Genomic DNA, 23,110 nt, shown 5'->3' with positions numbered 1-23,110 from the left:
ATTTCCGCCCAACATTTTTAATTCCTAAAGCATTATAATTTATCTTGACAAAAAAGTATGGCTCTGAGACACAGTGCCCAAACGTATCTCTATCCCATAAACTAGATTTCCAACGACTGGTAATTTGGGTAATTAGGAAGGTCTTTACCCAAGCCAGGTGTAATCATCTGCTCTATTGCAGAAGCACAGATTTTATTAAAATTGATAAGAGAGAGTGGATTGTGGGCCCATATTTCTACATGGTGTGACAGCCAAGTTCTCTGGCCATGGTTAGAATCCAGAGCAGACACGTACACTTCCAGACAACGAAGGCTCAGGATACGCTGCTCCTTCTCTTTGTAATTATGTGGATGGCCTGAGAAGAGGTGTGAATTTCAAGCTAGTGACAGAGCTGAACTGTGACTGTAGTCCTGCTCTAGGAAAGACGGGCCTACACACGACCTTGTCTCAAAAGAACAGAAGACAAAAATGAGTGAGGAGTGTGGAACACAGGGAAACGTGGTGGGCTGGACACGGCCTTCCTACCTTCAACCCTGGCCTCCGAGCACCTTTATCATTAATAGACCTATCTCTCACCCAGTGCTCTCTCACCTAGAAGCGATTTGACCACATCTGTGAGCCAGAAGACAAACCCTGGCGAGAGGGTGAGGGAATCTGCCATTGCAACACTACACTTGATCTTAGCAAAAAGGCTGAGAAGTAAAGCCGTTGCAACAGTTATGCAACACAAAGTTCAAGGTCTCAGCCAGCTTTATCTAGTTGGTGCCCGAAATCTGGAGAGAGATGGACAAGCCATGTATGCACTGTCGTTGTCCTCTTGGAGCCAGTAGATGATCCTGACACGACATAGGAACCCACAGGAGTGAGTGTGCATTTGTGTGAATGTGAAGGTGTGTGTGTGTGTGAAGCAAATATCTCTAGGATAACTCATGCAGTTCACATTTTTTCTTTTCCTTTATTTTACTATTTAATTGACTCCTTTATTTTGCCTCCCATTTATCCATCAGCTAAACAGCATTGATTTAGTCATCCTGTAAATGGAAATTAGCCAAGAGCACTATTTTTTTGGTGGTGGGGGGAAGGGTTTCTCTGTTGAACAGTCCTATCTGTCCTGGAACTCACTTTGTAGACCAGGCTGGCCTTGAACTCACAGAGATCAGCCTGCCTCTACCTCCTGAATGCTCGCATTAAAGGTGAGCACCACCATGCCTGGCTATGTACTGTCTCATTTTCAGACTGTTCTTGAGGATGAGAGGTGTTTACATGAGTGCGCCACTGACCTTGTACAATGAGGAGTGCCCAGTGGAGACACATTCCACCTGCAAGACAGACAGACAGACAGACCAGGATCAACTTCCTGCAGCAATCTCCCACAGACCATGGTTTAAATTCCTCATCTTTTCGTAAAATAAGAAAGAAACGAACTTTGGAGAAATCTAAAGAAAAACCATTTAGACGTGGTGGTGCACTTGGGAGGTCGAGGCGGGAGAACAGGAGGCCTACCTCTACCCTCACCTCCCACAGATGGGGTGGTGCTGCAGGCTTTGGCTTGAGACACTGGGTTCACAGGATCTGAAGAGAAGCATGTAGCATTGTACATGTAGTACGGTAGGTCTAACACTGTGTAGCATGAATATGGCTAGGGTACCCACCATAAGAGAAAGGAAGGGAGGATAAAGGGTAGAAGAGGGGAGGACAAAACTATAGAAGGATTACTTAATGTTACTTAAGAAATCTATTGATGTATGCATGTGCAGGTTAGGAAAACCACTCTAAGTCTGAGGGCCACCTCATCTACATGGAGTTCCAGGACAGCTGAGCTATATAGCAAGACTTTGTCTCGGTAAAAAACAAAATAAGGGCAGGTGAAATGGATCAGTTGAAGTGGTGCTTGCCAGAAAGTCTGATGACCTAAGTTCAATCCCTGGAGGGACCCACATGGTAGAAGGAGAGAAACTGTCGTACTTCACAGGCTCGGAGGACTAAGGCAGGAGACAGGCATCTCCACAGAGTCGGCTCTCGACTGGAGGAATCTGATCTAACTTCCTCAAAGTCTGGCTGCCAGTAACAAACTGGGATCACTGACAGCTTTTGGGCTGTGATCTAGGAAGGACGTGGTAGTCCCTGACCTGCAGCATCCCCCGGAACCAGCTTTCTCTCCCTGGAACCTCAGCATCCACCCCTCTTTTCCTTTCCTCCCATCTTGGCCTGGATGACAGCACAGGATATCACACACACACACACACACACACACACACACACACACACACACACACCAGCTAACCTGGTAGGGGCACAGGTAGGTTTGCTGGGCAGGCTCAGGAAGGCTTTCCTCTCACTGTGTGGGAAACAAACCAAGCATCACAGAGGCATGCCCTGCTTTACATGGTCGACTGGAGCACTGCTGGGGCCTGTGAAAGGGACAAAATCCTCAGTTATGAAGTCCCTCCTCCTGATGGTTGGTGTTTGAGGAAATGGGCTTCCTATAAAAACAGTCTCAAATCAAGTACTTATCTTGGACCTACTTTTCTCAAAGGGCAACGATAAGAGGGTAGAATAGCTACACTGTCCTCTGCAGCTAATGTAAGAGGTCATTTAGAAGCTGGTTTATCTTAAATGCAAATGCACACATGGGCATGATGATCCCCGAAGGTCTTTCTTGAGTCTTGTTCCTAGGTAGCTCTGAATTTATAGGCCCCCTCCGGCCCCCTCCAAGTAATTGCGATTAGGGGCAACTTCAGGGACCAGAATTCTGCAGTGAGCGACAGATTCAGGAGAGCACTTTCGCCACTCTCCACAGGGAAATCCATACAGGCAGAGGCTGTGTGGGGACAAAGGGACAGAAACTTTCTCACTGCCTGTAAGGGAAAGTCGGGGAAAGCAATGAGTTGCCTCTGAGGTTTCAGCGAATCCATCAGAGAACTGGCAGCAGAACCCAGGTCTTCTCTGACCCCCAGCGGGATCGCCCTCAGACCTGCAACTTTCAGCCTTATGCGGCTCAGTGGTGACCATTTCCATCCCACATTTTTTCCCTTACCCACATCTCCCTCACCACACCCACCTGGCTAACCAGACACATTGCCAACCTACCAGTAAGGGTCACCGCATAGCCTATGGAGCCTCATTGCGCAGGTGCTAAGTGTCTCCTGGCCTGAGCAGGAACTAAGTTTCCCTGCAGGCAATTGAAACTGCGTCAGACAAAGGGCGAGGACGGACCTTCTTGATCAACTTTGCGCTGGCATTGGTCAAAGTTCGTTGGACACGGTTTGCTTGATGTTTCTCTAATGACAAACTACTGGAGCAAAGCTTCGGACATAAAAGCCGACCTCAGACAGAGAAGTCGCCTTATTCCAAGCTCAGGCTGCAAGATGTGGCACACCTTACTGCTGCTGGCCGCGCTGCTGCTGGCGGGTCTCCGCAGGGTTTACGTGGGTCTCTTTGGCGCAAACTCCCCGAACCCCTTCGCCGAGGACGTAAAGCGGCCACCTAAACCCCTGGTGACAGACAAGGAGGCTAGGAAGAAGGTTCTCAAACAAGGTCAGCTGGAGGGACTGTGGGTTCCAGGACTGCTCTCAGGTCTTCTCATGCAGGGCACGGGCCTATCTGCACATTAGAAAAGTGCTGGAAAAACTCACTTGCACACGAACCTCCACATCTTAGTATTCCTTGCTCCTGAAGGTTTGGGTGTGGGCACTACCCTTGGCACGCCAAGATGTTGGAATAACCTTGTCAGAGCCTTTCCATTTGGAGTCTCTTCAGATAACAGCTGACACAGAGTAAGAGACCTTTCACCTACTTGGTTCTAGAACCAACTTTATTCTCTGTGCAAACTCGGGTTATGGGAAGCAGCACAGAAAATTTTCCCAACAAGTGGTTTGACAGGCAAAGTGTGTCCCAGTTCGTATGACTGAAACTTTATAAACTTTTGCAGTTTCACTACTGCTTAGGGATAAGAACACTAATCTCCAGTCATTACGACATCTGATGTAGATGAGTAGAGTTGCTCCCAAGGTTTTAGGTTTTTGTTGAAGGTCTCACTTTTGGATTGGAATGGGCTTCAAACTCACTATGAAGCCCAAACTCAAACTCGGAGGAGCCCTTCTCCTTTTGCCTACAGGATGATGGGATTTCAAGCAGGTACCAACATGCCCGGCCTTCGAGATCCTAAAGAAGTGTTGGAGCTGGGCATAGTGGTGCAAAATCGCAATTCCAGCCTGGACTACACAGAGAGACCCTGTCTAAACAAACACCAAATAACCAAAACCCTCACATGTAAAACCTTCAAAAAACAAACAAGGATCTCTTGTTTGACCTCCAGGGGACTCTTGCTTGTAAACTGTAGCCTAGGCTACCTCAATTCACTAATGACTGGGGACTGACCCTTTATTCCTAATCCTTGTGTGTCTACTTCCTAAAGTCTACTAATTTAGGTATTTCATTATTGTTATTTTTTTGTGGATTTGGGAAGGGGCTTAGATCTCATACTTGTAGCCCAGGCCAACTTAGAACTTGCTATGTAGGCCAACTGTGCTTCAAATTCACAATGATTCTCCTGCCATAAGAAAGAGATTACAGATGGTGGGATTAGAGAAGTGAGCCAACAGGGCCTGAGCAATGAATTTCTGGGGGGGGGGGCTGTCTCTCTATGTTGTCCAGGCTGTACTGCAACTTTCTATATAGACCAGGCTGGCCTTGAACTCACTGAGAGTCTTCTTCCTCTACCTCTGAATGCCACAAGTAAAGCTGTGCGCCCCTGCATCTGCCCTGGGCAGTGATTTCTAATGAACAGTTTTCTGGACCTAGTGGCACATTCCTGTAACCCCATGCTGGGGAGGAAAGGCAGGTGGATCTCTACACAGGGAGTTCAGGCCCTTTAGGGCTACACAGTGAAACCCTGTCCCCAGAAAACCCACATCAACAAATCACGGAAAGGAAAGAAAGAACGAAAGGGGAAATGAAGGAAGAGAGCAGGAGAAAACAACTAACTCAGGTCTTGTGTTGGACGAGCTCTCTAGCTTGGTCCTGTCAGGTGACTGCCACAGCAGTGGTCTTTGTGAGGTTGGTGCTGTGACTCTCAGAGTAGCAGCTCTGAGCAGCCCTGCCTGCCCCAGCTCCATTGGTATTCATAGACCTTGCCTCTTCCAAAGAAGCCCAGTTCCCAGAGCCCCCAGCACAGGCTCCTCCTCCCTGTGTTCTTTTCTTTCCATGTTCGCATTCACAGAAACGTCTGCACTTAGATTACAATGCCTGTGCCCTTGCCCTCTTTCTGGTTTTTTTCTACAGTAGTCAGCTGCTTCCTACTTTCTTTGGAAGGTATGAAACTCCCCAGGTATGTAGAGATTAAGACCATTCTAATCACTTCCTGCCTGGTCCTGAGTATTCCCTGGAAAAATGTTTTAAGCCATATTAATCAAGAGTTCTGTGCTAAAGTGCCCTAGACAAGGGTCTGTCTCTCTTTCTGTCCTGTTTTGACACTGGGTCTAATGAGCCCAGGCTGTCCTGCAGCTCCCTTGTATAACTGAGGATGACCTTGAACTCCTAACACACCTTCCAAGTGCTGGAATCCCAGCAGTGCACCAGCATGCCCAGTTTGCCTTAGAGGGTTCTCACATAGTATAAGCTAGAGAGGTCCCCTCTGGCTTCTCTGGCTTCTCTGCCTCCCTGCTCTTGTCTGAGAAGCCCATCCTCTGTCTCCTCCCTTCTCCAGCATTCTCAGCCAGCAGAGTACCAGAGAAGTTAGATGCCGTGGTGATTGGCAGTGGCATTGGGGGACTGGCCTCAGCTGCGATTCTGGCTAAAGCTGGCAAAAGAGTCCTCGTCCTGGAACAACATACCAAGGCAGGGGGCTGCTGTCATACCTTCAGGGAAAATGGCCTTGAATTTGACACTGGTAAGGTTTTTGCATAAAAGGGTTGGGAGCCGGGCGGTGGTGGCGCACGCCTTTAATCCCAGCACTCGGGAGGCAGAGGCAGGCGGATCTCTGCGAGTTCGAGACCAGCCTGATCTACAAGAGCTAGTTCCAGGACAGGCTCCAAAGCCACAGAGAAACCCTGTCTTGAAAAAAAAAGGGGGGGGGGGGTTGGGAGCTTGGCTCTGTCTTTGTGAGCCTAGGAACGGGTCCTATGGGGTGATATTGGGTATGTACAATGGTATAATTAGGAGTCACCTGTATGTTTTGGAGGTCCCAGATTCTTTCTGGGCATCTCCATTTTTGTCTCCCTGGCAAGAATTGCATGGTAGATTCCTGTAGAACGGGTGGGCAGCCGTCTCTGGTAATGAAATTGGCCAGCCAGGGCAACCTCTTCCTTACTTGGCACATTTCCAGGGACCAATTTCCTTCTCTCGTTACCTCCTTTTGTTTCCCAACAGGAATCCATTATGTTGGACGTATGCGGGAGGGCAACATTGGCCGTTTTATCTTGGACCAGATCACTGAAGGGCAGCTGGACTGGGCCCCCATGACCTCTCCTCATGACCTGATGATACTAGAAGGGCCCGGTGGCCGAAAGGAGTTCCCCATGTACAGTGGGAGGAAACAGTACATCCAGGGCCTTAAGGAGAAGTTCCCCAAGGAAGAAGCTGTCATTGACAAGTACATGGAGCTAGTTAAGGTAGCATGAACCACAATCAGCATCCACAGTTTATTCCCAACAAGACTGGCTGTTTCATTGGTGAAGGACCTGGTTGTGAGGACTGAGGTGGGAGGCAGGCAGGAAGGACTGGTCATGTCTGCCCTGAATGCAGTGTATACTTGTATTTGCCTGTGCCCTGCTTGGCTCTTCAAACGCCACCCTCACTCAGGTCTCTAGATGGCACCCCTGGGAAGTCAGGCTTTGAGGAAGTTGGATGTCCTCTGAGAGGAGCCAGACTTTTGTTTTGTGATTTTTGATATAGAGTCCCACAGTGTAGCACTGGCTTGACTGAAACTCACAGAGATCCACCTGCCTCTGAGGGTGTTTGTTATTACACTTGGCTTCTGGACTGGGATATTTGGAAGAAATTTGTGGGTAGGAGATATGGCTCATGCGTCTCATGTAAAAAACTTAAATAAGTTCCTGTACACTGCATAAACTGAGCAAGATGGTTAATCCTGGCACTCAGGAGGTACAAGCAGGGGGATTAGTAGTTCAAGGTCACAGGGATATACGGGACTCTCTATATATTATAAAAAAACTACAGGTTTTTTGAGCTGGAGAAGGAAGGGTAAGCAACGACTAATAGTGGGAAGAAGGAGAAAAATCCGGGGCCATATTGTTGTTGTTATCTTTGTTGTTTTTGTTGTTGTTGTTGTTTTGTGATGAGGAAGACAGTCTTGCCATTCAATCCTGGCTTGGGTGTTAGTGTATGACTCTGATTACTTTTGAACTCATAGCAGTTCTCCTGCCTTAGCATCTCAGCTATTGGGATCACAAGTATGAGCCACCATGCCCGCTTAGCTTACATTTTTTTAAGTCCAAAAATTTGGACAGGAGTAAGCATTGCCGGGCCTGAAGTCAGTGCCAGCTATAAAAGAGGTGTCAGCCTACAGGGGCTCCAGAGACTCACCCTACCTTTCTTCCCCAGGTAGTAGCCCGTGGAGCCTCTCATGCCATGCTACTGAAGTTCCTCCCGTTGCCCTTGATTCAGCTCCTCAACAAGTTTGGGCTGCTGACTCGTTTCTCTCCCTTCTGCCGAGCATCTACCCAGAGCCTGGCCGAGGTCCTGCAGCAGCTCGGGGCTTCCCCTGAGCTCCAGGCTGTTCTCAGCTACATCTTCCCCACTTACGGTGGGTGTTCCTCAACCAGGCTCTTCTAAGCTGCTCTCTCAACTTTTGCTCTTTCTTCCCTGATCTGCCTGGCTGACTAGCCAGAATAGACCCAGGCCTGTTGGAGTTTATAGATAAGGGTTGAGAAGTCTGCCCCCTGCTGGACACTGGTAGAAATTTATTTTTATAAACTCGAGATTTCTTTTTCTTCTCCGTTTCTTTATCTTTTCTTCTTCTCTCCTTCTTCTTTTCTCTCCTTTTGGGAGGAAGGGTCTTCCAGGCAATCTTTAAATTCTTTTAGTGAAAGTGCCCTTAAATCCTGATCCTTCTGCCTCCACCTCCCAGTGCTAGGATTAGAGCTCTGTGCCGCTAAGCCTGGTTTTGTGGTGCTGGAGAGCACACCCAGGCCTTCCTGCATGCTAGGAAAGCACCCTGCTAATTGAGCTACATCCCCAGTGCATTTTCTTCTTCACATCGCTCACCCCCTGAGACAGGTTCTGACTTTGTTCAGGCTGGTCTGGACCTCTCTGTAGGCTAGTCTGGCTTTGATTCAGTGATCCTTCCATTTCAGCTTTGAGGTTGCAACTGTCACACTGCTCAAGGGCGAGTTTTCTCTTTAGCCATCGGTGTCAGTGACTTCCTTGGTGTCTGCAGGAAAGTGTTTTCAGGGAGTGTATTTATATTCCCACTAAGCTCAAAATCTGCCCTGCGTCAGGAGCATGGGGTCCTGGGATGGACTCACATGACCCTTCACAGAAAGCCCTGTTTCTTCCAGAATGGTGCCAAGTGACCACTCTTGCCTGCTCATCTTTTCTCTCTTTATGCTTTAGGAGTAACCCGTAGTCACACCACCTTTTCAATGCATGCTCTGACAATTGACCACTACATACAAGGGGCATATTACCCCCGAGGAGGTTCCAGTGAGATTGCCTTCCATACCATCCCACTGATTCAGCGTGCCGGGGGCACTGTCCTCACCAGGGCCACCGTGAAAGGTGTGCTGCTGGACTCTGCTGGGAGAGCCTGTGGTAAGACACCTGCACTGAGCTGTGGGGTCACTGGGCTGGGGTGAAAGGGACCTGACGACTCTCTATAGGTGAACCAGCCTGTGCATTCAGGGTAAGATCCTGGGGTCTAGGCTGGTGAGACAGCTCGGTGGATAAATATTCCAGCCACTACGCCTGATGACCGCAGTTTGATTCCCACTGTCTACATGTTGGAAGGAGAGAATTGACCCTGTAAGTTGTCCTCTGAGCTCCACGTGTGGGCTGCAGCACCCTGACCACCACACAGAACAAAGGAAGAAAGTGCAGTTGTTAAACAGGTCAGGATTGACTTAGGGGTTTTGTGAGGATGGCCAGAGATGAGGTTGGACACAGAGGCTACAGCGGAAACAGAAACTCTTGCGATTCATGAAGCTGAGTGATGGGAGCATTTGGCTAAAGATAAGGAAGTTGGTCTGGTTGGGTGAGAAGAGCTAGAGACGGCCAACACAGAAGCATTTGAGGTATGGGCTGAGTGTGGATGCCTGGGGCCTCCTTTCCTCAGAGGAAATTCTAGGCTTGAGAAAGGAAAGCCTAGTGACATCTGTCTATAGAGTGGTTATAGACATAACTAATATTATCTCAAGAGAGATATGGAAAACGGTATAGGCCTTCTCTTATTCCAAAAGCTCACAGAGCTCAGCCATGTTCCTGTGTCTACAGGTGTCAGTGTCAAGAAGGAACACGAGCTGGTGAACATCTATTGCCCCGTCGTCATCTCCAATGCAGGAGTGTTCAATACCTACCAGCACTTAGTGCCAGAGAGTGTCCGCTGTCTGCCAGGTAAAAGGCTGGTCCTCTGAACTGGCATTCCTCTGTGGAGCTTATAACCCAGCCTGGGTGACGCTCGTCCTCTTCTTGGGCACCCCTCTGGCTGTCTATCTCTGCCCTCTGTTACCAGAACCATCACATTTACATTTGGGGAACCCTGAACCGCACAGGTGAAGGGAACGTCACAGAGGCAATGGCAGAGCTCTGAGGACCCTGTTGTTATGTCTGTTGCCAATGTGTAGGCTGTGGACTTCAGGCTGAGAATCCAAAGCCTGTATATTTGCCTTCCCCTGCCTGAGAAACTGGGCCTCTAATAGAAAAGGACTCTCGAAGGGCAGAACAGGGCTGGGGATGAAACTCAGCTGATTAGTGAGCTTGCATAGCATGCATCAAGCCCTGGGTTTGATCCTCACAAACAGGCAAGATAGCTGTGGGGGATTTGGCAGTAACCCTTTACCATGGAGGTCTCCTTGGCAATGTGAGACCCTGCCTCTAGAAACTTCAAGGGCCATAGAGATGGGTAAAAGGAAAAAAGTAAGTACTGCTTAGTCTGGTGGTCTGAGTTAGATCCTCGAGTAAAAGAAGACATCCAATTTGTCTGCCAACTACTCCCCGCACATCCGGACACACACTTGTCCGTGTGCACCTACAGTTTCTAAAGGGGAGGACTGACACAGTCTGATCGTCCAGAGGTGCTGTGAATTAGCTCTATGGGAGCCAGCACCTATGGCCAATGGTGCATGGAGCAGAGGTGGTAGAAGAGGAAAGAATCTTAGGCTGATTGACACAGCCAGGAAGAGCAGGTCCCTGCCAGGATCCTGTAGGAAGAGCTGTAAAAGTGGCTATGTCTCTGTGGATGCTGGCAGCTGAGCAGCAAGCTGCAGGTCAGAAAGGGAGTATCCTGAGGCTATCCTGGCAGGAGGAGCTGTCTGGCCACAGCTCCTGCAATGCAATCCTCACTGGCTCCCTCTACAGATGTGAAGAAGCAGCTGGCAATGATAAGGCCTGGCATCCTGAGCACAATATCACTTTTCATCTGCCTGAGAGGAACCAAGAAGGACCTGAAGCTTCAGTCCACCAACTACTATGTGTATTTTGACACGGACATGGACAAAGCGTAAGATGGGAGGGCTGGGAAGACTGATGGCTCTGGGCCTCAACCCTGAGCACCACGCGTCCACCCTTGACATGGTTGTAAGAGTCACGGGAGGATGTGTGTTGAGGGAGCAGGTGCACCGTCCCCACTGTGCAACCAGAAAGGCTTTTTATACCAAAGCTGTGTCTGTTTCACCCTGTGGGGAGTTTCTGGAACTGAACCATCTTCTGGGTGCTGCTGGTGGCATCAGAGGAAAATGGCCTGGAGATTGACAGTCACACCCACCTCATTTACAGGATGGAACGCTACATCTCTATGCCCAAGGAAAAGGCTCCAGAACACATTCCCCTTCTTTTCGTTGCCTTCCCATCAACCAAGGACCCAACCTGGGAGGACCGATTTCCAGGTAGGGATCTAGATCGAGGGGAGCTGGGTGTGGGTCAAGGCAGGGCCAGGCAACAGGAACATGGCCTTATACCTGCAGATCGATCCACCATGACTGTGCTGATACCCACGGCCTTCGAGTGGTTTGAGGAGTGGCAGGAGGAGCCACAGGGCAAGCGGGGTGCTGGCTATGAGACCCTCAAAAACGCCTTTGTGGAAGCCTCTATGTCTGTGGTCATGAAACTGTTCCCACATCTGGAGGGCAAGGTAGGGGCTGACGTTCACACTGGTGAAGATGAAGACACAGGCTTGGCTGTTTGTCTTTTCCGGGGTCCAGGGCTAAAGCCTGAGGTAACAGAGTCCCGAGGAAGGGTCAGGCCCTCTCATATTCCCTTGTTCACCTTTGCCCTGCCCTTTTGCCTCCTCAGGTGGACAGTGTGATTGGAGGATCCCCACTGACCAACCAGTACTATCTGGCTGCTCCCCGAGGTGCTCCCTATGGGGCTGACCATGACCTGGCTCGTCTGCATCCTTATACGATGGCTTCCCTAAGAGCCCAAACCCCCATCCCCAACCTCTACCTGACAGGTACATTCCTTCACTTTCCAGAATCTGGACTTCCCTGGCACCATCTTCCTTCCCATCCTCAGATCTCGCTGTCCCCTTCGGCTCCCATACTGGGAGCTGGGTACCCTGGCTGACTACAGTCCTGGGGTTTGTGTGACATTGTCTCTCTTTAGGTGGCCCTGAAATGGAGGGATGAACACAAGAACTGTTGCTTGCCATCCTCATGTGGGTAGACATTCATGGGCCACTGCTTTTGATTTCTAGGCCAAGATATCTTCCTGTGTGGGCTCATAGGGGCCTTACAAGGGGCCTTGCTGTGCAGCAGTGCCATCCTGAAGAGGAACTTGTACTCAGATCTGCAGGCTCTTGGCTCAAAGGTCCAGGCACAACAGAAGAAGAAGATAAAGTAGCCCATTCAGAGCTAAACCAGAGAACGGCACCTCCCCAACTTCTTTCTCATGGCGTCTTCTGCAGTACTTCCTTGTGCATATATCCAAAACCACTTTGTTTCTGACACCTGCTGCAAATCGAGTTCTCCTCTGTACCCTGCATTTCTACCTAAGGCCTAGAGTGGGCTGCACAGCCTTGCTGTCTCAAGATGAAGAATGCTCCCATGCCTACCCTACACCCAGCACTGAGCAAGGGTCAAACACTCAGAACCCCTGAAAGTGTTGGCTATTGGGGTAGGTTGTTCCAGTTCTGCCCTGAAGCTTTTTGTTCTACCCACTCTAGTATTGTGCTGCTCCCCTCTGTCAAAGAGAAGTATGACCAGCATGGGTTTGGGGTGACAACTCTCAAGGTGAAAGCCAAGGGGCTCTCGGCCTTAAGCTTTGTCCTATGATAGAAGTAGCCTAAAGGAGCATTCCAATCTGAGACAGACCAAGAGATACCACTGCACCAGCAAAATGTTCCATACATCAGCCCACTGAGATCCTGACTACAGAATGGCCAGCCTGGCAGGGAGGAGACGAGAGTGGAGATCTTGGGCTTGAATACAGGAAGCCCAATGACCTTTGTAGTTTCTGGCACATATTAAAAGGTGTGTATTGTTTTCCAAAATGCTTGGAATCAGAATTCCTTCAGATTCTGTAATATTTGAATACATATGAGATAACTTGGGGAATGGGGTCCCAGACTAACTGTCAAATTCATTTGTGTCATATACATGGATGAGGCACAACAACTTATGTAATATTTTTAAACTTGTGAGCATTGGATGATCTGTCACGAAGACTTCCTGCTATTACAAAGCTGCTTTGGGCTCTAGAGTAGGGATTCTCCATCTATATGAATCCGTGGGGAAGATGGTGAAAGTTTAAAACCTTTCACTCAGGCTAAACAGGCACCAATTTAGTTCATTTAAGTATGGTATTAATACATGCAGTGTGGCCGGGCGGTGGTGGCACACGCCTTTAATCCCAGCACTTGGGAGGCAGAGGCAGGCGGATCTCTGTGAGTTCGAGACCAGCCTGGTCTACAAGAGCTAGTTCCAGGACAGGCTCTAAAGCTGCAGAGAAAACCCTGTCTCGAAAAAAAACCAAAAAAAAATACATGCAGTGTTTGTGTGCATTGAAATCTGACTTTTATTTTGTACTGTTCAATAACGACATGAAACTACACTGAGATGCACTTGCAGCTCAGTAAAATATACAGGAAAATACTTATCATACCACAATAAGCTTTAAAGAATAAAATTAAGCCATTACAGTTAATTACAAAAAGGTGAAATACAAAACTTGACAAATAGTGGCAATCTACTCATTGTGTAAAGAAAACCAGGAAAATAAATACAATATTCAGTCATTTACTTAATATGGTGGTCAAATTAAATTCCTATCACACTGTGAGGAGGCCCCCTTCATGGGCGTTTGCTGTGCTCTGCAAGCTGAGGAGTTTCTCAAACCTGAGTTTCTCAGCTAAAATCCTTAGAGTCACTGCTGAGCAGGAACTAAATGAACTGAGAGTCATCATGATGGAGTTAGATTAAACCTCAACATCTCTGCCGCTTTCCCTTGTTTTTCGAGAAAGGCTTTCACCGTGTAATGCTGGCTCCCTGGGACTTGCTATTCCACACCAGGCTGGCCTCAAACTCAGAGATCCTCCTGCCTCTGCCTCCTGAGTGCTGGGTTTAAAGGCTTCTTCACCATGCCTGACTCTACAGCTTTCTTGAGGAAATGCCAAACTGAACCTTCCTAGCAAGACTTTAAGAAAAACTGAATCAGCGCGGGGTTTCCAGTAAAACCCTTCCTCATTCGAGTGGCTCAGAACATGTGCAAAGCACTCCAGGCCCTGGAAAAGAAAGAAGAGCCAGCGTCACTACCAGGAGTTCTCCAGAGCACAGAGCTCCGTCTCCAGGGAAAACACCTTAGCACGTTTAGTTAGCTGTTTGGTCCAGAAGCGACTTCTATAATCCATAGCAGAAAACAAACTATTAGCATCTATGACAAGCAGGTTCCCATTACAAAACTGCCCTTCAGCAATTGAGCAGGAAAGCAAGCTCAGAATAGTCTACGGGAGCGCTGCTTGAAACTCCATGTGCTTCCTATAGGCGAGCCCAGCCCTGGTGTGGATGCCTCAGCTGGGCCAGCACCATCCACACAGTCTAGAAAAACACGCTTCAAGTGGTCTACCTTCAGAAAACAACTTTAAATGACTCTCTTTGGTGGGAGCCATCTCCTTCCAGTGCAGGCTTTCAAGTGAGAGAAATCCCACTGTGTCTGCCAGCACAGGAAACATTGTCAGCAGTCCAAAGGGAGAGGCTCTGCAGACACTGGGAATATGTCGTGTGTCTGTCCTCTCGCTGTCCATCTTGTTCCTGAAAGTCTATCTAAACTCCTGCCCTTCCAGAGCAGGAGTTGACAAGTGTAAGGTCACAGCAGCCTGTGACCGGGAAGAGCTGTATGAGCCCCAGGTTCAGATACATCTCCAACAGGAAATTTGACCCCCGAATCCCTGGTGGGGTGTTGGGCTAGGGGGGTTGTTCACCACACTAGGCAGATACAATCCCAATGGCTGTCTCTCAGGGCTTAGTTTTCTTGGGGAGATCACAGCGACATCAGAACTAGCTATGCTGGAGATCCAAGATGAGGGAGACAGAAGGAGCTATCAGTGTGCAGTGGGAAAAGCTGATCCACTGGGGAAGCTAGGAAGGAATATAAGCGTGTGAGCTGAGTCCTTCCAAACACAAGGACCTGAGTAACCAGAAAGGAGGGGAAAACTAGCCAAGAGCACCAGGAGAAGCTGGAATACAGAGGACATGAGGAAGGCAGAGGCAGACAGGGAGTGTGGCCTGAATGATGGAGCCAAGGAATCTAGTCGAAAATACAACTCCAGAGAGAAACTTCAGACCAGGACACACATTCTGGAAAGATCAATGTTCCCAATCCTGGAAATAGAAAAGGTCAGGAGAACCAGTTCAGGTGGTTCCTGAAAATGAATGGAGAGTATACTTACTTTTTAAAGGGAGGCAGGGAGGATCTGTGACAAGAAAAATGTTGTAGCTAGCAGCGTGGAGTTCTCAGAAGATTAAAGAAACTGAAGACCAGGTAGAGGAGCTTGACAGGTACAAGGGAGAAATTCTGGCTGGGTGACAAGGAGACAGTGTGACCGAGTTACTTAGCATGTGGCAGAAGTGGGACCATGGGAAGCTTCCTGAGTGCCAGTCTGACTGATACCTTCTAGACTAACAGTTGATGAGGGAGGGCCCAGCCACTGTGGGCAGTATGTCCAGGGAGTTCCTGGGAGGTATAAGAAAGCAGGCTGAAGGCTGAATGCGAGCCTGGGGAGCAAGTCAGTAAGCATTAGTGTTCTCTATGGCTGTGTTTCAGTTCTTGCCTCCAGGTTCCTTCCTTGACTTTTCTTAGGAATGGGTTGTGAGCTCTAAGATGAACTAAACTCCTTCCTCTCCTTTTGCTCATGGTGTTTTTCACAGCAATAAAAAGACTAAGTAAGGGAGCTGAAGAGATGGCTCAGCGATTAAGAGCACTGAGCTTTTCCAGCACCCTCACGGCAGCTCACAACTGTCTGGAACTCCAAGATCTGACACCCACACAAAGACATACATGCACACAAAACACCCATGCACATTAAATAAAGAAAGAAATAAAATTTAAAAAGCTAAGTCAGACAATCAGCCAAAGCCAGTGAATGACAAGGAAGAGAACACTAAATTAATTGATGTAAGTCCAAGCAATACTGATTTCTTAGGGAATTTCAGACACCAACCCCATTCCCCACCCAAGCAAGAGGAAACAAGAATCTTCAAATAACCCAGTAAACAAGAAACCACAGACATGTGGACAGAAACTTGTGGTTTTGAGACAGGATCACAGGAGGCCAGGCTGACCTTGAACTCATTCTGTGGCTGAGGATGAGCTAGGGTTCCTCATCCTTTTGTCTCTACCTCCCAAGTGTTAGCATCACAGATGTCCCACCATGGTGGCTTAGAATTGCCCGTGTCTGTCTGTCTGTCTGTGTGACTGTCTTTCTGTCTGATCCTGGAAATAGAGCCTGCTGCTGCAGGCACACTAGGCAATTCCTTTACTGCTGAACCACACCTTCAGCCCACGATCTCCAAGAATGAAGATATTTGATCACTTCCCCTAAATATTTTTAAAACTCCACCTTGTCTGTCTCATTAACAGCACAGCCCCCAAACAGCACCTCCTTCTCAGAGCAGGAGCGCTCACCTGTCCATCGCGTAGTTTGTTCTCGGTCCCAACAGAGCAAGATTTCTCATTCATGCCTCAAGATCACTGGCTCAGACGAGCCTGTCCTCAGGCTCTGGAAAGGGTTTGACTCGATGGTCTGAGCTCTGAGGCTCCCAGGAGAGCCACAGGTCCACGTGCTCTACCTCGGCCTTCCTTCTGGGCGGCCATGCAGGCTACAAGTAAGCAAACAGTCCCTTTGTGCCATCACCAAGGTGCAGAAGGTTTCTGTGAGTCCTGAGCGGAGCCCTGGGGATGTGAAGCTTCACTCTGGAAAACACAGTGGGGTGGGGCAGGGAAAAGAAGAAAAAACTGGCTCCATCATTCAGTTATGCCTCCATTCAAGGAGGAAAAGACTTTTAAAATCTTCTATCAACTGTGAATCTATTCTAAATAAACAGGACGCTTAGCCAGATGTCTACTGCTTACTGCCCACAACGCAGGACTGCATGGGACATACAGGACTGGAGGGCGTTGGGGATGGACTATGACTATCTAGACGGTGGTGGCACTAACCTGACTAGTGGGGTCTGTTTCTGGCCATGACGTCACTGAGACCTAGCTGGCTCCTGGGGTGGGGCTGACTGGAGATTGCACTTCACTGAGGAGCTCTGGCTTTGTTCAGGTGCTAGACCCAGGAGGAGCTCTGGGGCTTACCAATCTAGGCCTGTTCCCCAGAGGGACAGAAAACTCAAAATGCAAAGAGGTATCGAAACCTTGCTAAACCAAAATGAGCAACTCTGTGTGTGTGTGTGTGTGTGTGTGTGTGTGTGTATGTGTGTGTGTGCACGTAGTTATGGTGCTGGGAATCAAATCCAGGTCTTCATGCATGCCAAGTGAGTGTTCTCCCACTGAGCTACCTCTCCAGCTCACCTTATGTGTGCACACATGGTTGCGTGTTTCTGTGTGTGCAGGTGTACATCCGTGCATGTGACAGGATTAAAAGGACAAACTCAGCGCTTGTACCTCAGGGTCTCCTCAGATTAGGTTTTCAGATGGGACTCCTCAATTGCCTGGAATCCAACAAGCAGGCTGGGCTCGCCAGCCAGTGAACTTTAGAGATCTGCCTGTCTCCACAGTCCTAATGCTGGGATTACACGTATGTGCTACAACACTACCACACTCAATTTTTAGAAGTTACTATTTTTATTCATGCAGGTGTGTCTATCATGTATGTACAGATCCATAGGGTATTGGATCAGCTGGAGATGGAGCTACAGATGCTCCTAGGCTGCCATGCAGGTGCTGAGAGCTCAATCCTGGTCCTCTGCAAGGGCAACAAATGTTCTTAGCTGATGAGCATCTCTTTCTCTCTCTCTCTCTCTCTCTCTCTCTCTCTCTCTCTCCCTCTCTCTCCCTCTCTCTCTCCCTCTCTCTCTCTCTCTGTCTCTCTCTCTCTCTCTGTCTCTGTCTCTGTCTCTCTCTCTCTCTCTCTCTCTCTCTGTCTGTCTGTCTCTGTCTCTCTCTCTCCCCACAATGGGTTGCAGGCTCTCTGTAAACCCCCTTCTTGGATTTCTTCCAAAATAGGTAGCTGTCTTAAAACTCAGTCAGGCTTTTACTGTTCTATGCAACAGCAATTAACCTCACATCTTCACCATCATCGTTAGTAGATTTGGTAAGATAATTGGAAATTCTTAAAGGGAGTAATTAGTTAAAAGAGAGTTTTTTCGGGGCTGGAGAGATGGCTCAGAGGTAAAGAGCATTGTCTGCTCTTCCAAAGGTCCTGAGTTCAATTCCCAGCAATCACATGGTGGCTCACAACTATCTATAATGGGATCTGGTGCCCTCTTCTGGCCTGCAGGCATACACACAGACAGAATGTTGTATAGATAATAAATAAATAAATAAAATAAAAATATTTTTAAAAAAGAGAGTTTTTTTCCCACATTAAAAAATGGGAAAAAACATTATAATGGAGGGATTTGGGTCTCTATATGATAATATACTAGACAGTTTGAAAATGGAATGATTAAATGAGAGAATATTTTTTTGGTTTTTTGAGACAGGATTTCTCTGTAGCTTTGGAACATGTCCTGGAACTAGCTCTTTGTAAAACCATGCCTGCCTCGAACTCACAGAGATCTACTTGCCTCTGCCTCCTGAGTGCTGGAATTAAAAGCATGCATCATCACCATCCAGCAAATGAGAGGATATTTAATTTAGATGGGATTTATTAATGTCAATTATAAACATTGTCAGGCTTATCATTTTTCTCTTATCACTAAATGCCGTGCCAGCACGGCAACTGTCGTTCTTCTGAGCGAGGGACGTCGGGATTAACACGCAACACACTTCAGGTTCTGCAGACAAGCCGTTTATTCCACATTCTCACAAGTATATATAGCCCTCAGCAGGGGAGGCCAAACCAGCAATAGCAGGAAGCTCATCACCATAACTCAATGGCTTAGGGGTAAACATCCTTAGAAACATTGCTGAAAACAACAGATTGTTCCTGCTTTTGTTTCTGTTTTCAACCAACCTCAAGAGTGCAAAACAGATCAAGTGGGGGTGCGAGGGCCTGTCCTCTAGGGATCCAACAATTCCCCCCTTTTAATTTTAAAAGCATGAGAGCCCATCTTAGGACTCCCCCAGATAGAGACTCTTACCTGTCTACAGGAGGCCTTAATCCCTGTCTTAGGCAAGCTCTCTATATCAGGACAGTTGCCTGTCGTAGGGATCCCTCATGACTTCTGCAGCATCTGCAGGCAGACTTGGGGCACTTCCTTATTACTGGAAGACAGCTCAAGCAACACTTGTCAAGTGACAGTGTGCTGTATGTGGGATTGCTTGCACAGAGTGGCAGAGAATCAAAAAACAGATAACCCCAATAGCAATATCAGTACAAATGAGAGCATTCTAGACAATCACTGGACCCAGCCCCCAAGCTGGGCCATGGCATTCTACTGACTGGATCCAGACACAGCAGGGACCCATGTGCTATTGATACTAACAATATGATAAGCTGTCTGCAGGGTGAAATTAAAAAAGGAGGAATTCCAAGGGCCATCCAAACATGCATTCAACTGTTTAACTACATCAGAAGCATTTATAACATTAGCAGGTGTAAGGTACAAGACACTTGTTGCAGGAGTCAAAGGAAATCTACCTGTTCTTGCAAAAGTATAGTTTGTTGATTTAAATTTAAAAGTCCAAGTCCAATATGAGTGTCTGTAGGGACTTGCTAACCCTTCCAGACAGCTGATCCACAGTCTCTGTAGTCACAGCTGTCTCGAAATGGCAACTCCAGCAACCGTAGCCTCAGTGGCAGCAACAGCAATAGCAGCAACAATTGCAGCTGTTCACCCGCTGTCGATAAGGGATGATCTCCTGATGTTCTTGGGACACCAGCACTGGCAGAGGAATCACAGCAGGCACTCGAACGATCAAAGCTCCATCAGAACCATCCCAGCAATTACTCAGCTTGTAGATCCTGGAAAAACAATTAAGAATATCGCCCCCCAAAGTGCCATTTCACAATACAAAGAAAAATGGGGCAGGAACACAAGCAGAGGATCAAATAGTCAGTGCGTCCAGCAGTATAACAAATCAGGCTCTTGAGTGATACATTCTCCCCACATAACTGTGGGGTGGAGATTAAAATCTCTATCAGCATCCCAACACTGAAGAGCAAGTTTTGGACCATAGGTATTATGTGCAATACTAACTGGCATTAAAAGTGGGGGGTTTCACACCAGACTCCCCATCACTCATAATTCTGTTGTTGTTACCAGAGTCATCACCTGAAGCAGAAGGAGCATTGCGGTCTTCATTCTGGGTCACTGGCCTTACACACCGCTCTGGCACCCAAATTGGTTTATCAACTCCTGGAGGAAAAACACATATAGCCCCCCTCACCTTTGATAACAAGGGGGTTGGTTCCATCCATCTTCCTGTTTGCAGATCTTTCCAATGAACCCATCCTAGGCTCTGAGCCCTAACTTGTGTATGGCGCTCCATAGGCGAGTGCCCTTCAGCATCCACAGTCAAAAAATTTAAAATAAAGAGAATGGTGGATAATTGAGTTGCTGGGGAGAATATGAACTCACCCTTTTTATTTTTTGAAAATATTGCTTTAGGGTCTGATTGGCTCTTTTCACGATTGCTTGACCCATTGGGTTATATAGGATGTCTTTTTTATGGGAAATTTTATAGAATGAACAAAAGGATGAAAATTTTTTGTTGATATATGTTGGGCCATTATCTGTCTTAATAACCTCAGGTTTGTCCATATAGGCAAAAGCAGAAAGGCAGTGTGTAATGGCATCTTTTGTTTGTTTTTTTTTTAATGCAAGGATGCGAAAATTACTCCTGAAAAGGTGTCTACTGATACATGGACAAACTTAGTTTTCCTGCGGCAGGCAGGTGTGTAACATCCATCTGCCATAACTGATTTGGTCGTAATCCTCGTGGGTTAACTCCTAAATTGGGGCTGCTTAGGAAAGGAGCACACTGAGGACAAGACGATGTAATGGCTTGGGCTACTTCTTGCGTGCATCGAGTATGATGGTGAAGGGAGCGCGCATTAAGGTGAAATTTATCATGAATTTCTTGGGCGCAGCCAGAAGTAAAGCAAACACGTGTATTTTTATCAGCTAAATTATTACTTGTTGACAATGGCCCAGGCAGCCGGGTATGACTGTGGATATGTCCGACAAACAAAGGCTCAGTCCACTGCCAAATCAAATGCTGAACACAACTGAGCAAATGATGGAGTTAGAGGTAGGTGATATATAGGCAGATGTCTCCAATGGCTTAAAGATGTGGGCCATATACACACTATCAGTATACAAATTTGCAGGTTCCCCAGGGAAGAGCTGGAGTGCAATGAGGAAGGCTGTTACCTCTGCAGCTTGGGCTAAATCATCCCCCACAGAATGTTTCCATACTTTCCCTCCAGAAACCACTACTGCATTACCTTTAGGGGAAGCATCTGTAAAAACAGCACGAGCTGAGGGTATGGGAGATCCTCTAATCACTCTGGGAAATATAACAGGATGATTTTTGAATAGGACCATTAATGGATGCTGAGGATAATGAGAATCAAAACTTCCAGAAAAGGAGGTGAGAAAAAGGGTCCACTCATCATGGTACTGCTGTAAATGTACTAGCTGGTCTTTAGTATAAAGTGTTATAATCTTGTCAGGATACTTTCCAAATGTCTGGGCAGCAACCTTTTTAACTTTTAAAAGTAATTATAATATAGCTTTATAGTATGGGGTGACTACCCTCGCTGGAGAGGCAGGCATGTGTACCCATAAAATAGGTCCATCCTGCCAAAAGACTCCTGTAGGGGCAAAATTGGAAGCAAGAACTACAAAATTTAATGATTGATCATAATTAATCTGTTGGAGATGGACCCTTTTAATGTTGTCCAGAAGAAGCCTTAAGGCCTGCCTGGCCGCAGGCGTCAATATTTGGGAGAAGTTGGGTCAGAATCTCCCAAGAGCTTATCATACAATGGTCTTAAGTCACCTATTTTGATTGCTAGGGAGGGGCATATCCATTGTACATCTCCCAGTAACTGCTGCCAATCACGTAAGGTTTTAAGATGAGAGATGTCAATAGTTAATTTTTTTGGTTTAATTTTATCCATGGCCAATTGGTACCCAAGGTAGGAATATGGGGTTTGCATTTGGACCTTCTCAGGAGCTATGATCAGCCCCACCTTCTCTAAATCTTGTTGTATTAGTGTATAAGCCCTGAGCAGTTGATCTTGATCAGGCCCTGTTATCAATAAATCATCCATATAATGAACAATATATAACTGTGGAAACTGACAGCGACAGGCTCCAAGGCAGCAGCAACATAAGTTTGACATAGTAGGACTATTTTTTATGCCCTGTGGGAGTACAATCCAATGGAATCGCAAAGCTGGTTCCTTAAAATTAACTGAAGGGAGGCTAAAAGCAAAACGAGGGCAATCCTGTTTGGCTAGAGGAATAGTAAAAAAAAAAAAAGCAATCCTTTAAATCCACTATAATTATATGCCAGCCCTGGGGTATGGCTGAAGGGCAGGGCAATCCCTGCTGAAGAGGACCCATAGGCTGCATCACCTCATTGACAGCCCTGAGGTCCTGTAATAGTCTCTATTTTCCAGATTTCTTTTTAATGATAAATATGGGTGTATTCCAAGGGGAAGTAGAGGGGACAATGTGCCCAGCCTGCAGCTGATCTTGGACCAAGGCATGAGCAGCCTGCAATTTCTCTTGAGTCAAGGGCCACTGCTCCACCCAAAATGGATCCACAGATTTCCAAGTTATAGGAATTGGGGCAGGCATGGGAACAGTGACCATAACTAAAAATGGCCTAGACCACTTCGGTCTCCCAGCAGTCTGGTAATTTATTTATCTGGTGTCATTGGCTGCAACTGGCCCTGCAGATTTTTTTCCCAGCCCTTGTCCTAGTCTCCATCCCAGTTGCTGCATAATTTGGGATGCTGGTGGTGGTGGTGTGGGCTGAGTGGTCAAGACAGCTCCCATCTGACTCAGGACATCTCTTCCCCAGAGATTAACAGGTAGTTCTAGGAGAACATATGGCTGAAAGTAACCCTCATGGCTTTCATTATCCTGCCATTTTAATATTTTTTGCACTCTTCTTGGGACTTGCTTGACCTATTCCTTGTAGGGTGGCAGTACTACTTTCTAATGGCCACTTCTTAGGCCAGAATTCTAAGGACAGGATGAAGACATCAACTCCAGAGTCTAAAAATCCCATTAAATGACTCCCATCAATAGTCAATTCCAATCGTGGCCTTTCTTTCATATGAGCTACCCAAAAGGCTGCAGTGCCAGAAGACCCA

The 23,110-nt window shown here is 47.4% G+C and overlaps 1 protein-coding gene and 1 long non-coding RNA gene across 2 annotated transcripts; one reads left to right on the top strand and one right to left on the bottom strand.

Moving 5' to 3' along the window:
* Positions 1 to 702: 702 nt before the first annotated feature.
* On the bottom strand, positions 703 to 3,552 carry LOC119806983. The gene is made up of 3 exons (XR_005284290.1): positions 3,091 to 3,552; positions 2,285 to 2,411; positions 703 to 1,319 (listed from the first exon to the last, which is right to left on the bottom strand). It is a non-coding gene; the product is annotated as an uncharacterized LOC119806983 (long non-coding RNA).
* Positions 3,122 to 13,180, top strand: LOC119806977 (all-trans-retinol 13,14-reductase-like). Its single transcript, XM_038319100.2, has 11 exons — positions 3,122 to 3,537; positions 5,708 to 5,890; positions 6,370 to 6,611; positions 7,564 to 7,765; positions 8,575 to 8,772; positions 9,451 to 9,570; positions 10,534 to 10,675; positions 10,951 to 11,060; positions 11,139 to 11,305; positions 11,467 to 11,626; positions 11,870 to 13,180. Exons 1-11 carry the CDS (start codon positions 3,285 to 3,287, stop codon positions 12,013 to 12,015), a joined length of 1,923 nt encoding a protein of 640 aa, XP_038175028.1. The 5' UTR covers positions 3,122 to 3,284; the 3' UTR covers positions 12,016 to 13,180.
* Positions 13,181 to 23,110: the final 9,930 nt, after the last annotated feature.

The sequence above is a fragment of the Arvicola amphibius genome, chromosome 2, assembly GCF_903992535.2.
Source record: "Arvicola amphibius chromosome 2, mArvAmp1.2, whole genome shotgun sequence".
NCBI lineage: Eukaryota > Metazoa > Chordata > Mammalia > Rodentia > Cricetidae > Arvicola > Arvicola amphibius.
This window is presented reverse-complemented; position numbering and strand designations above follow the sequence as displayed.

Bases quoted from the DNA above. Each gene is read 5' to 3' on its own strand.
- LOC119806977 (XM_038319100.2), top strand. From the start codon at position 3,285: ATGACAAACTACTGGAGCAAAGCTTCGGACATAAAAGCCGACCTCAGA. The intron at 7,766-8,574 runs GTGGGTGTTCCT...TTTATGCTTTAG, and splicing joins CTACATCTTCCCCACTTACG to GAGTAACCCGTAGTCACACC. The intron at 11,061-11,138 runs GTAGGGATCTAG...TTATACCTGCAG, and splicing joins CTGGGAGGACCGATTTCCAG to ATCGATCCACCATGACTGTG.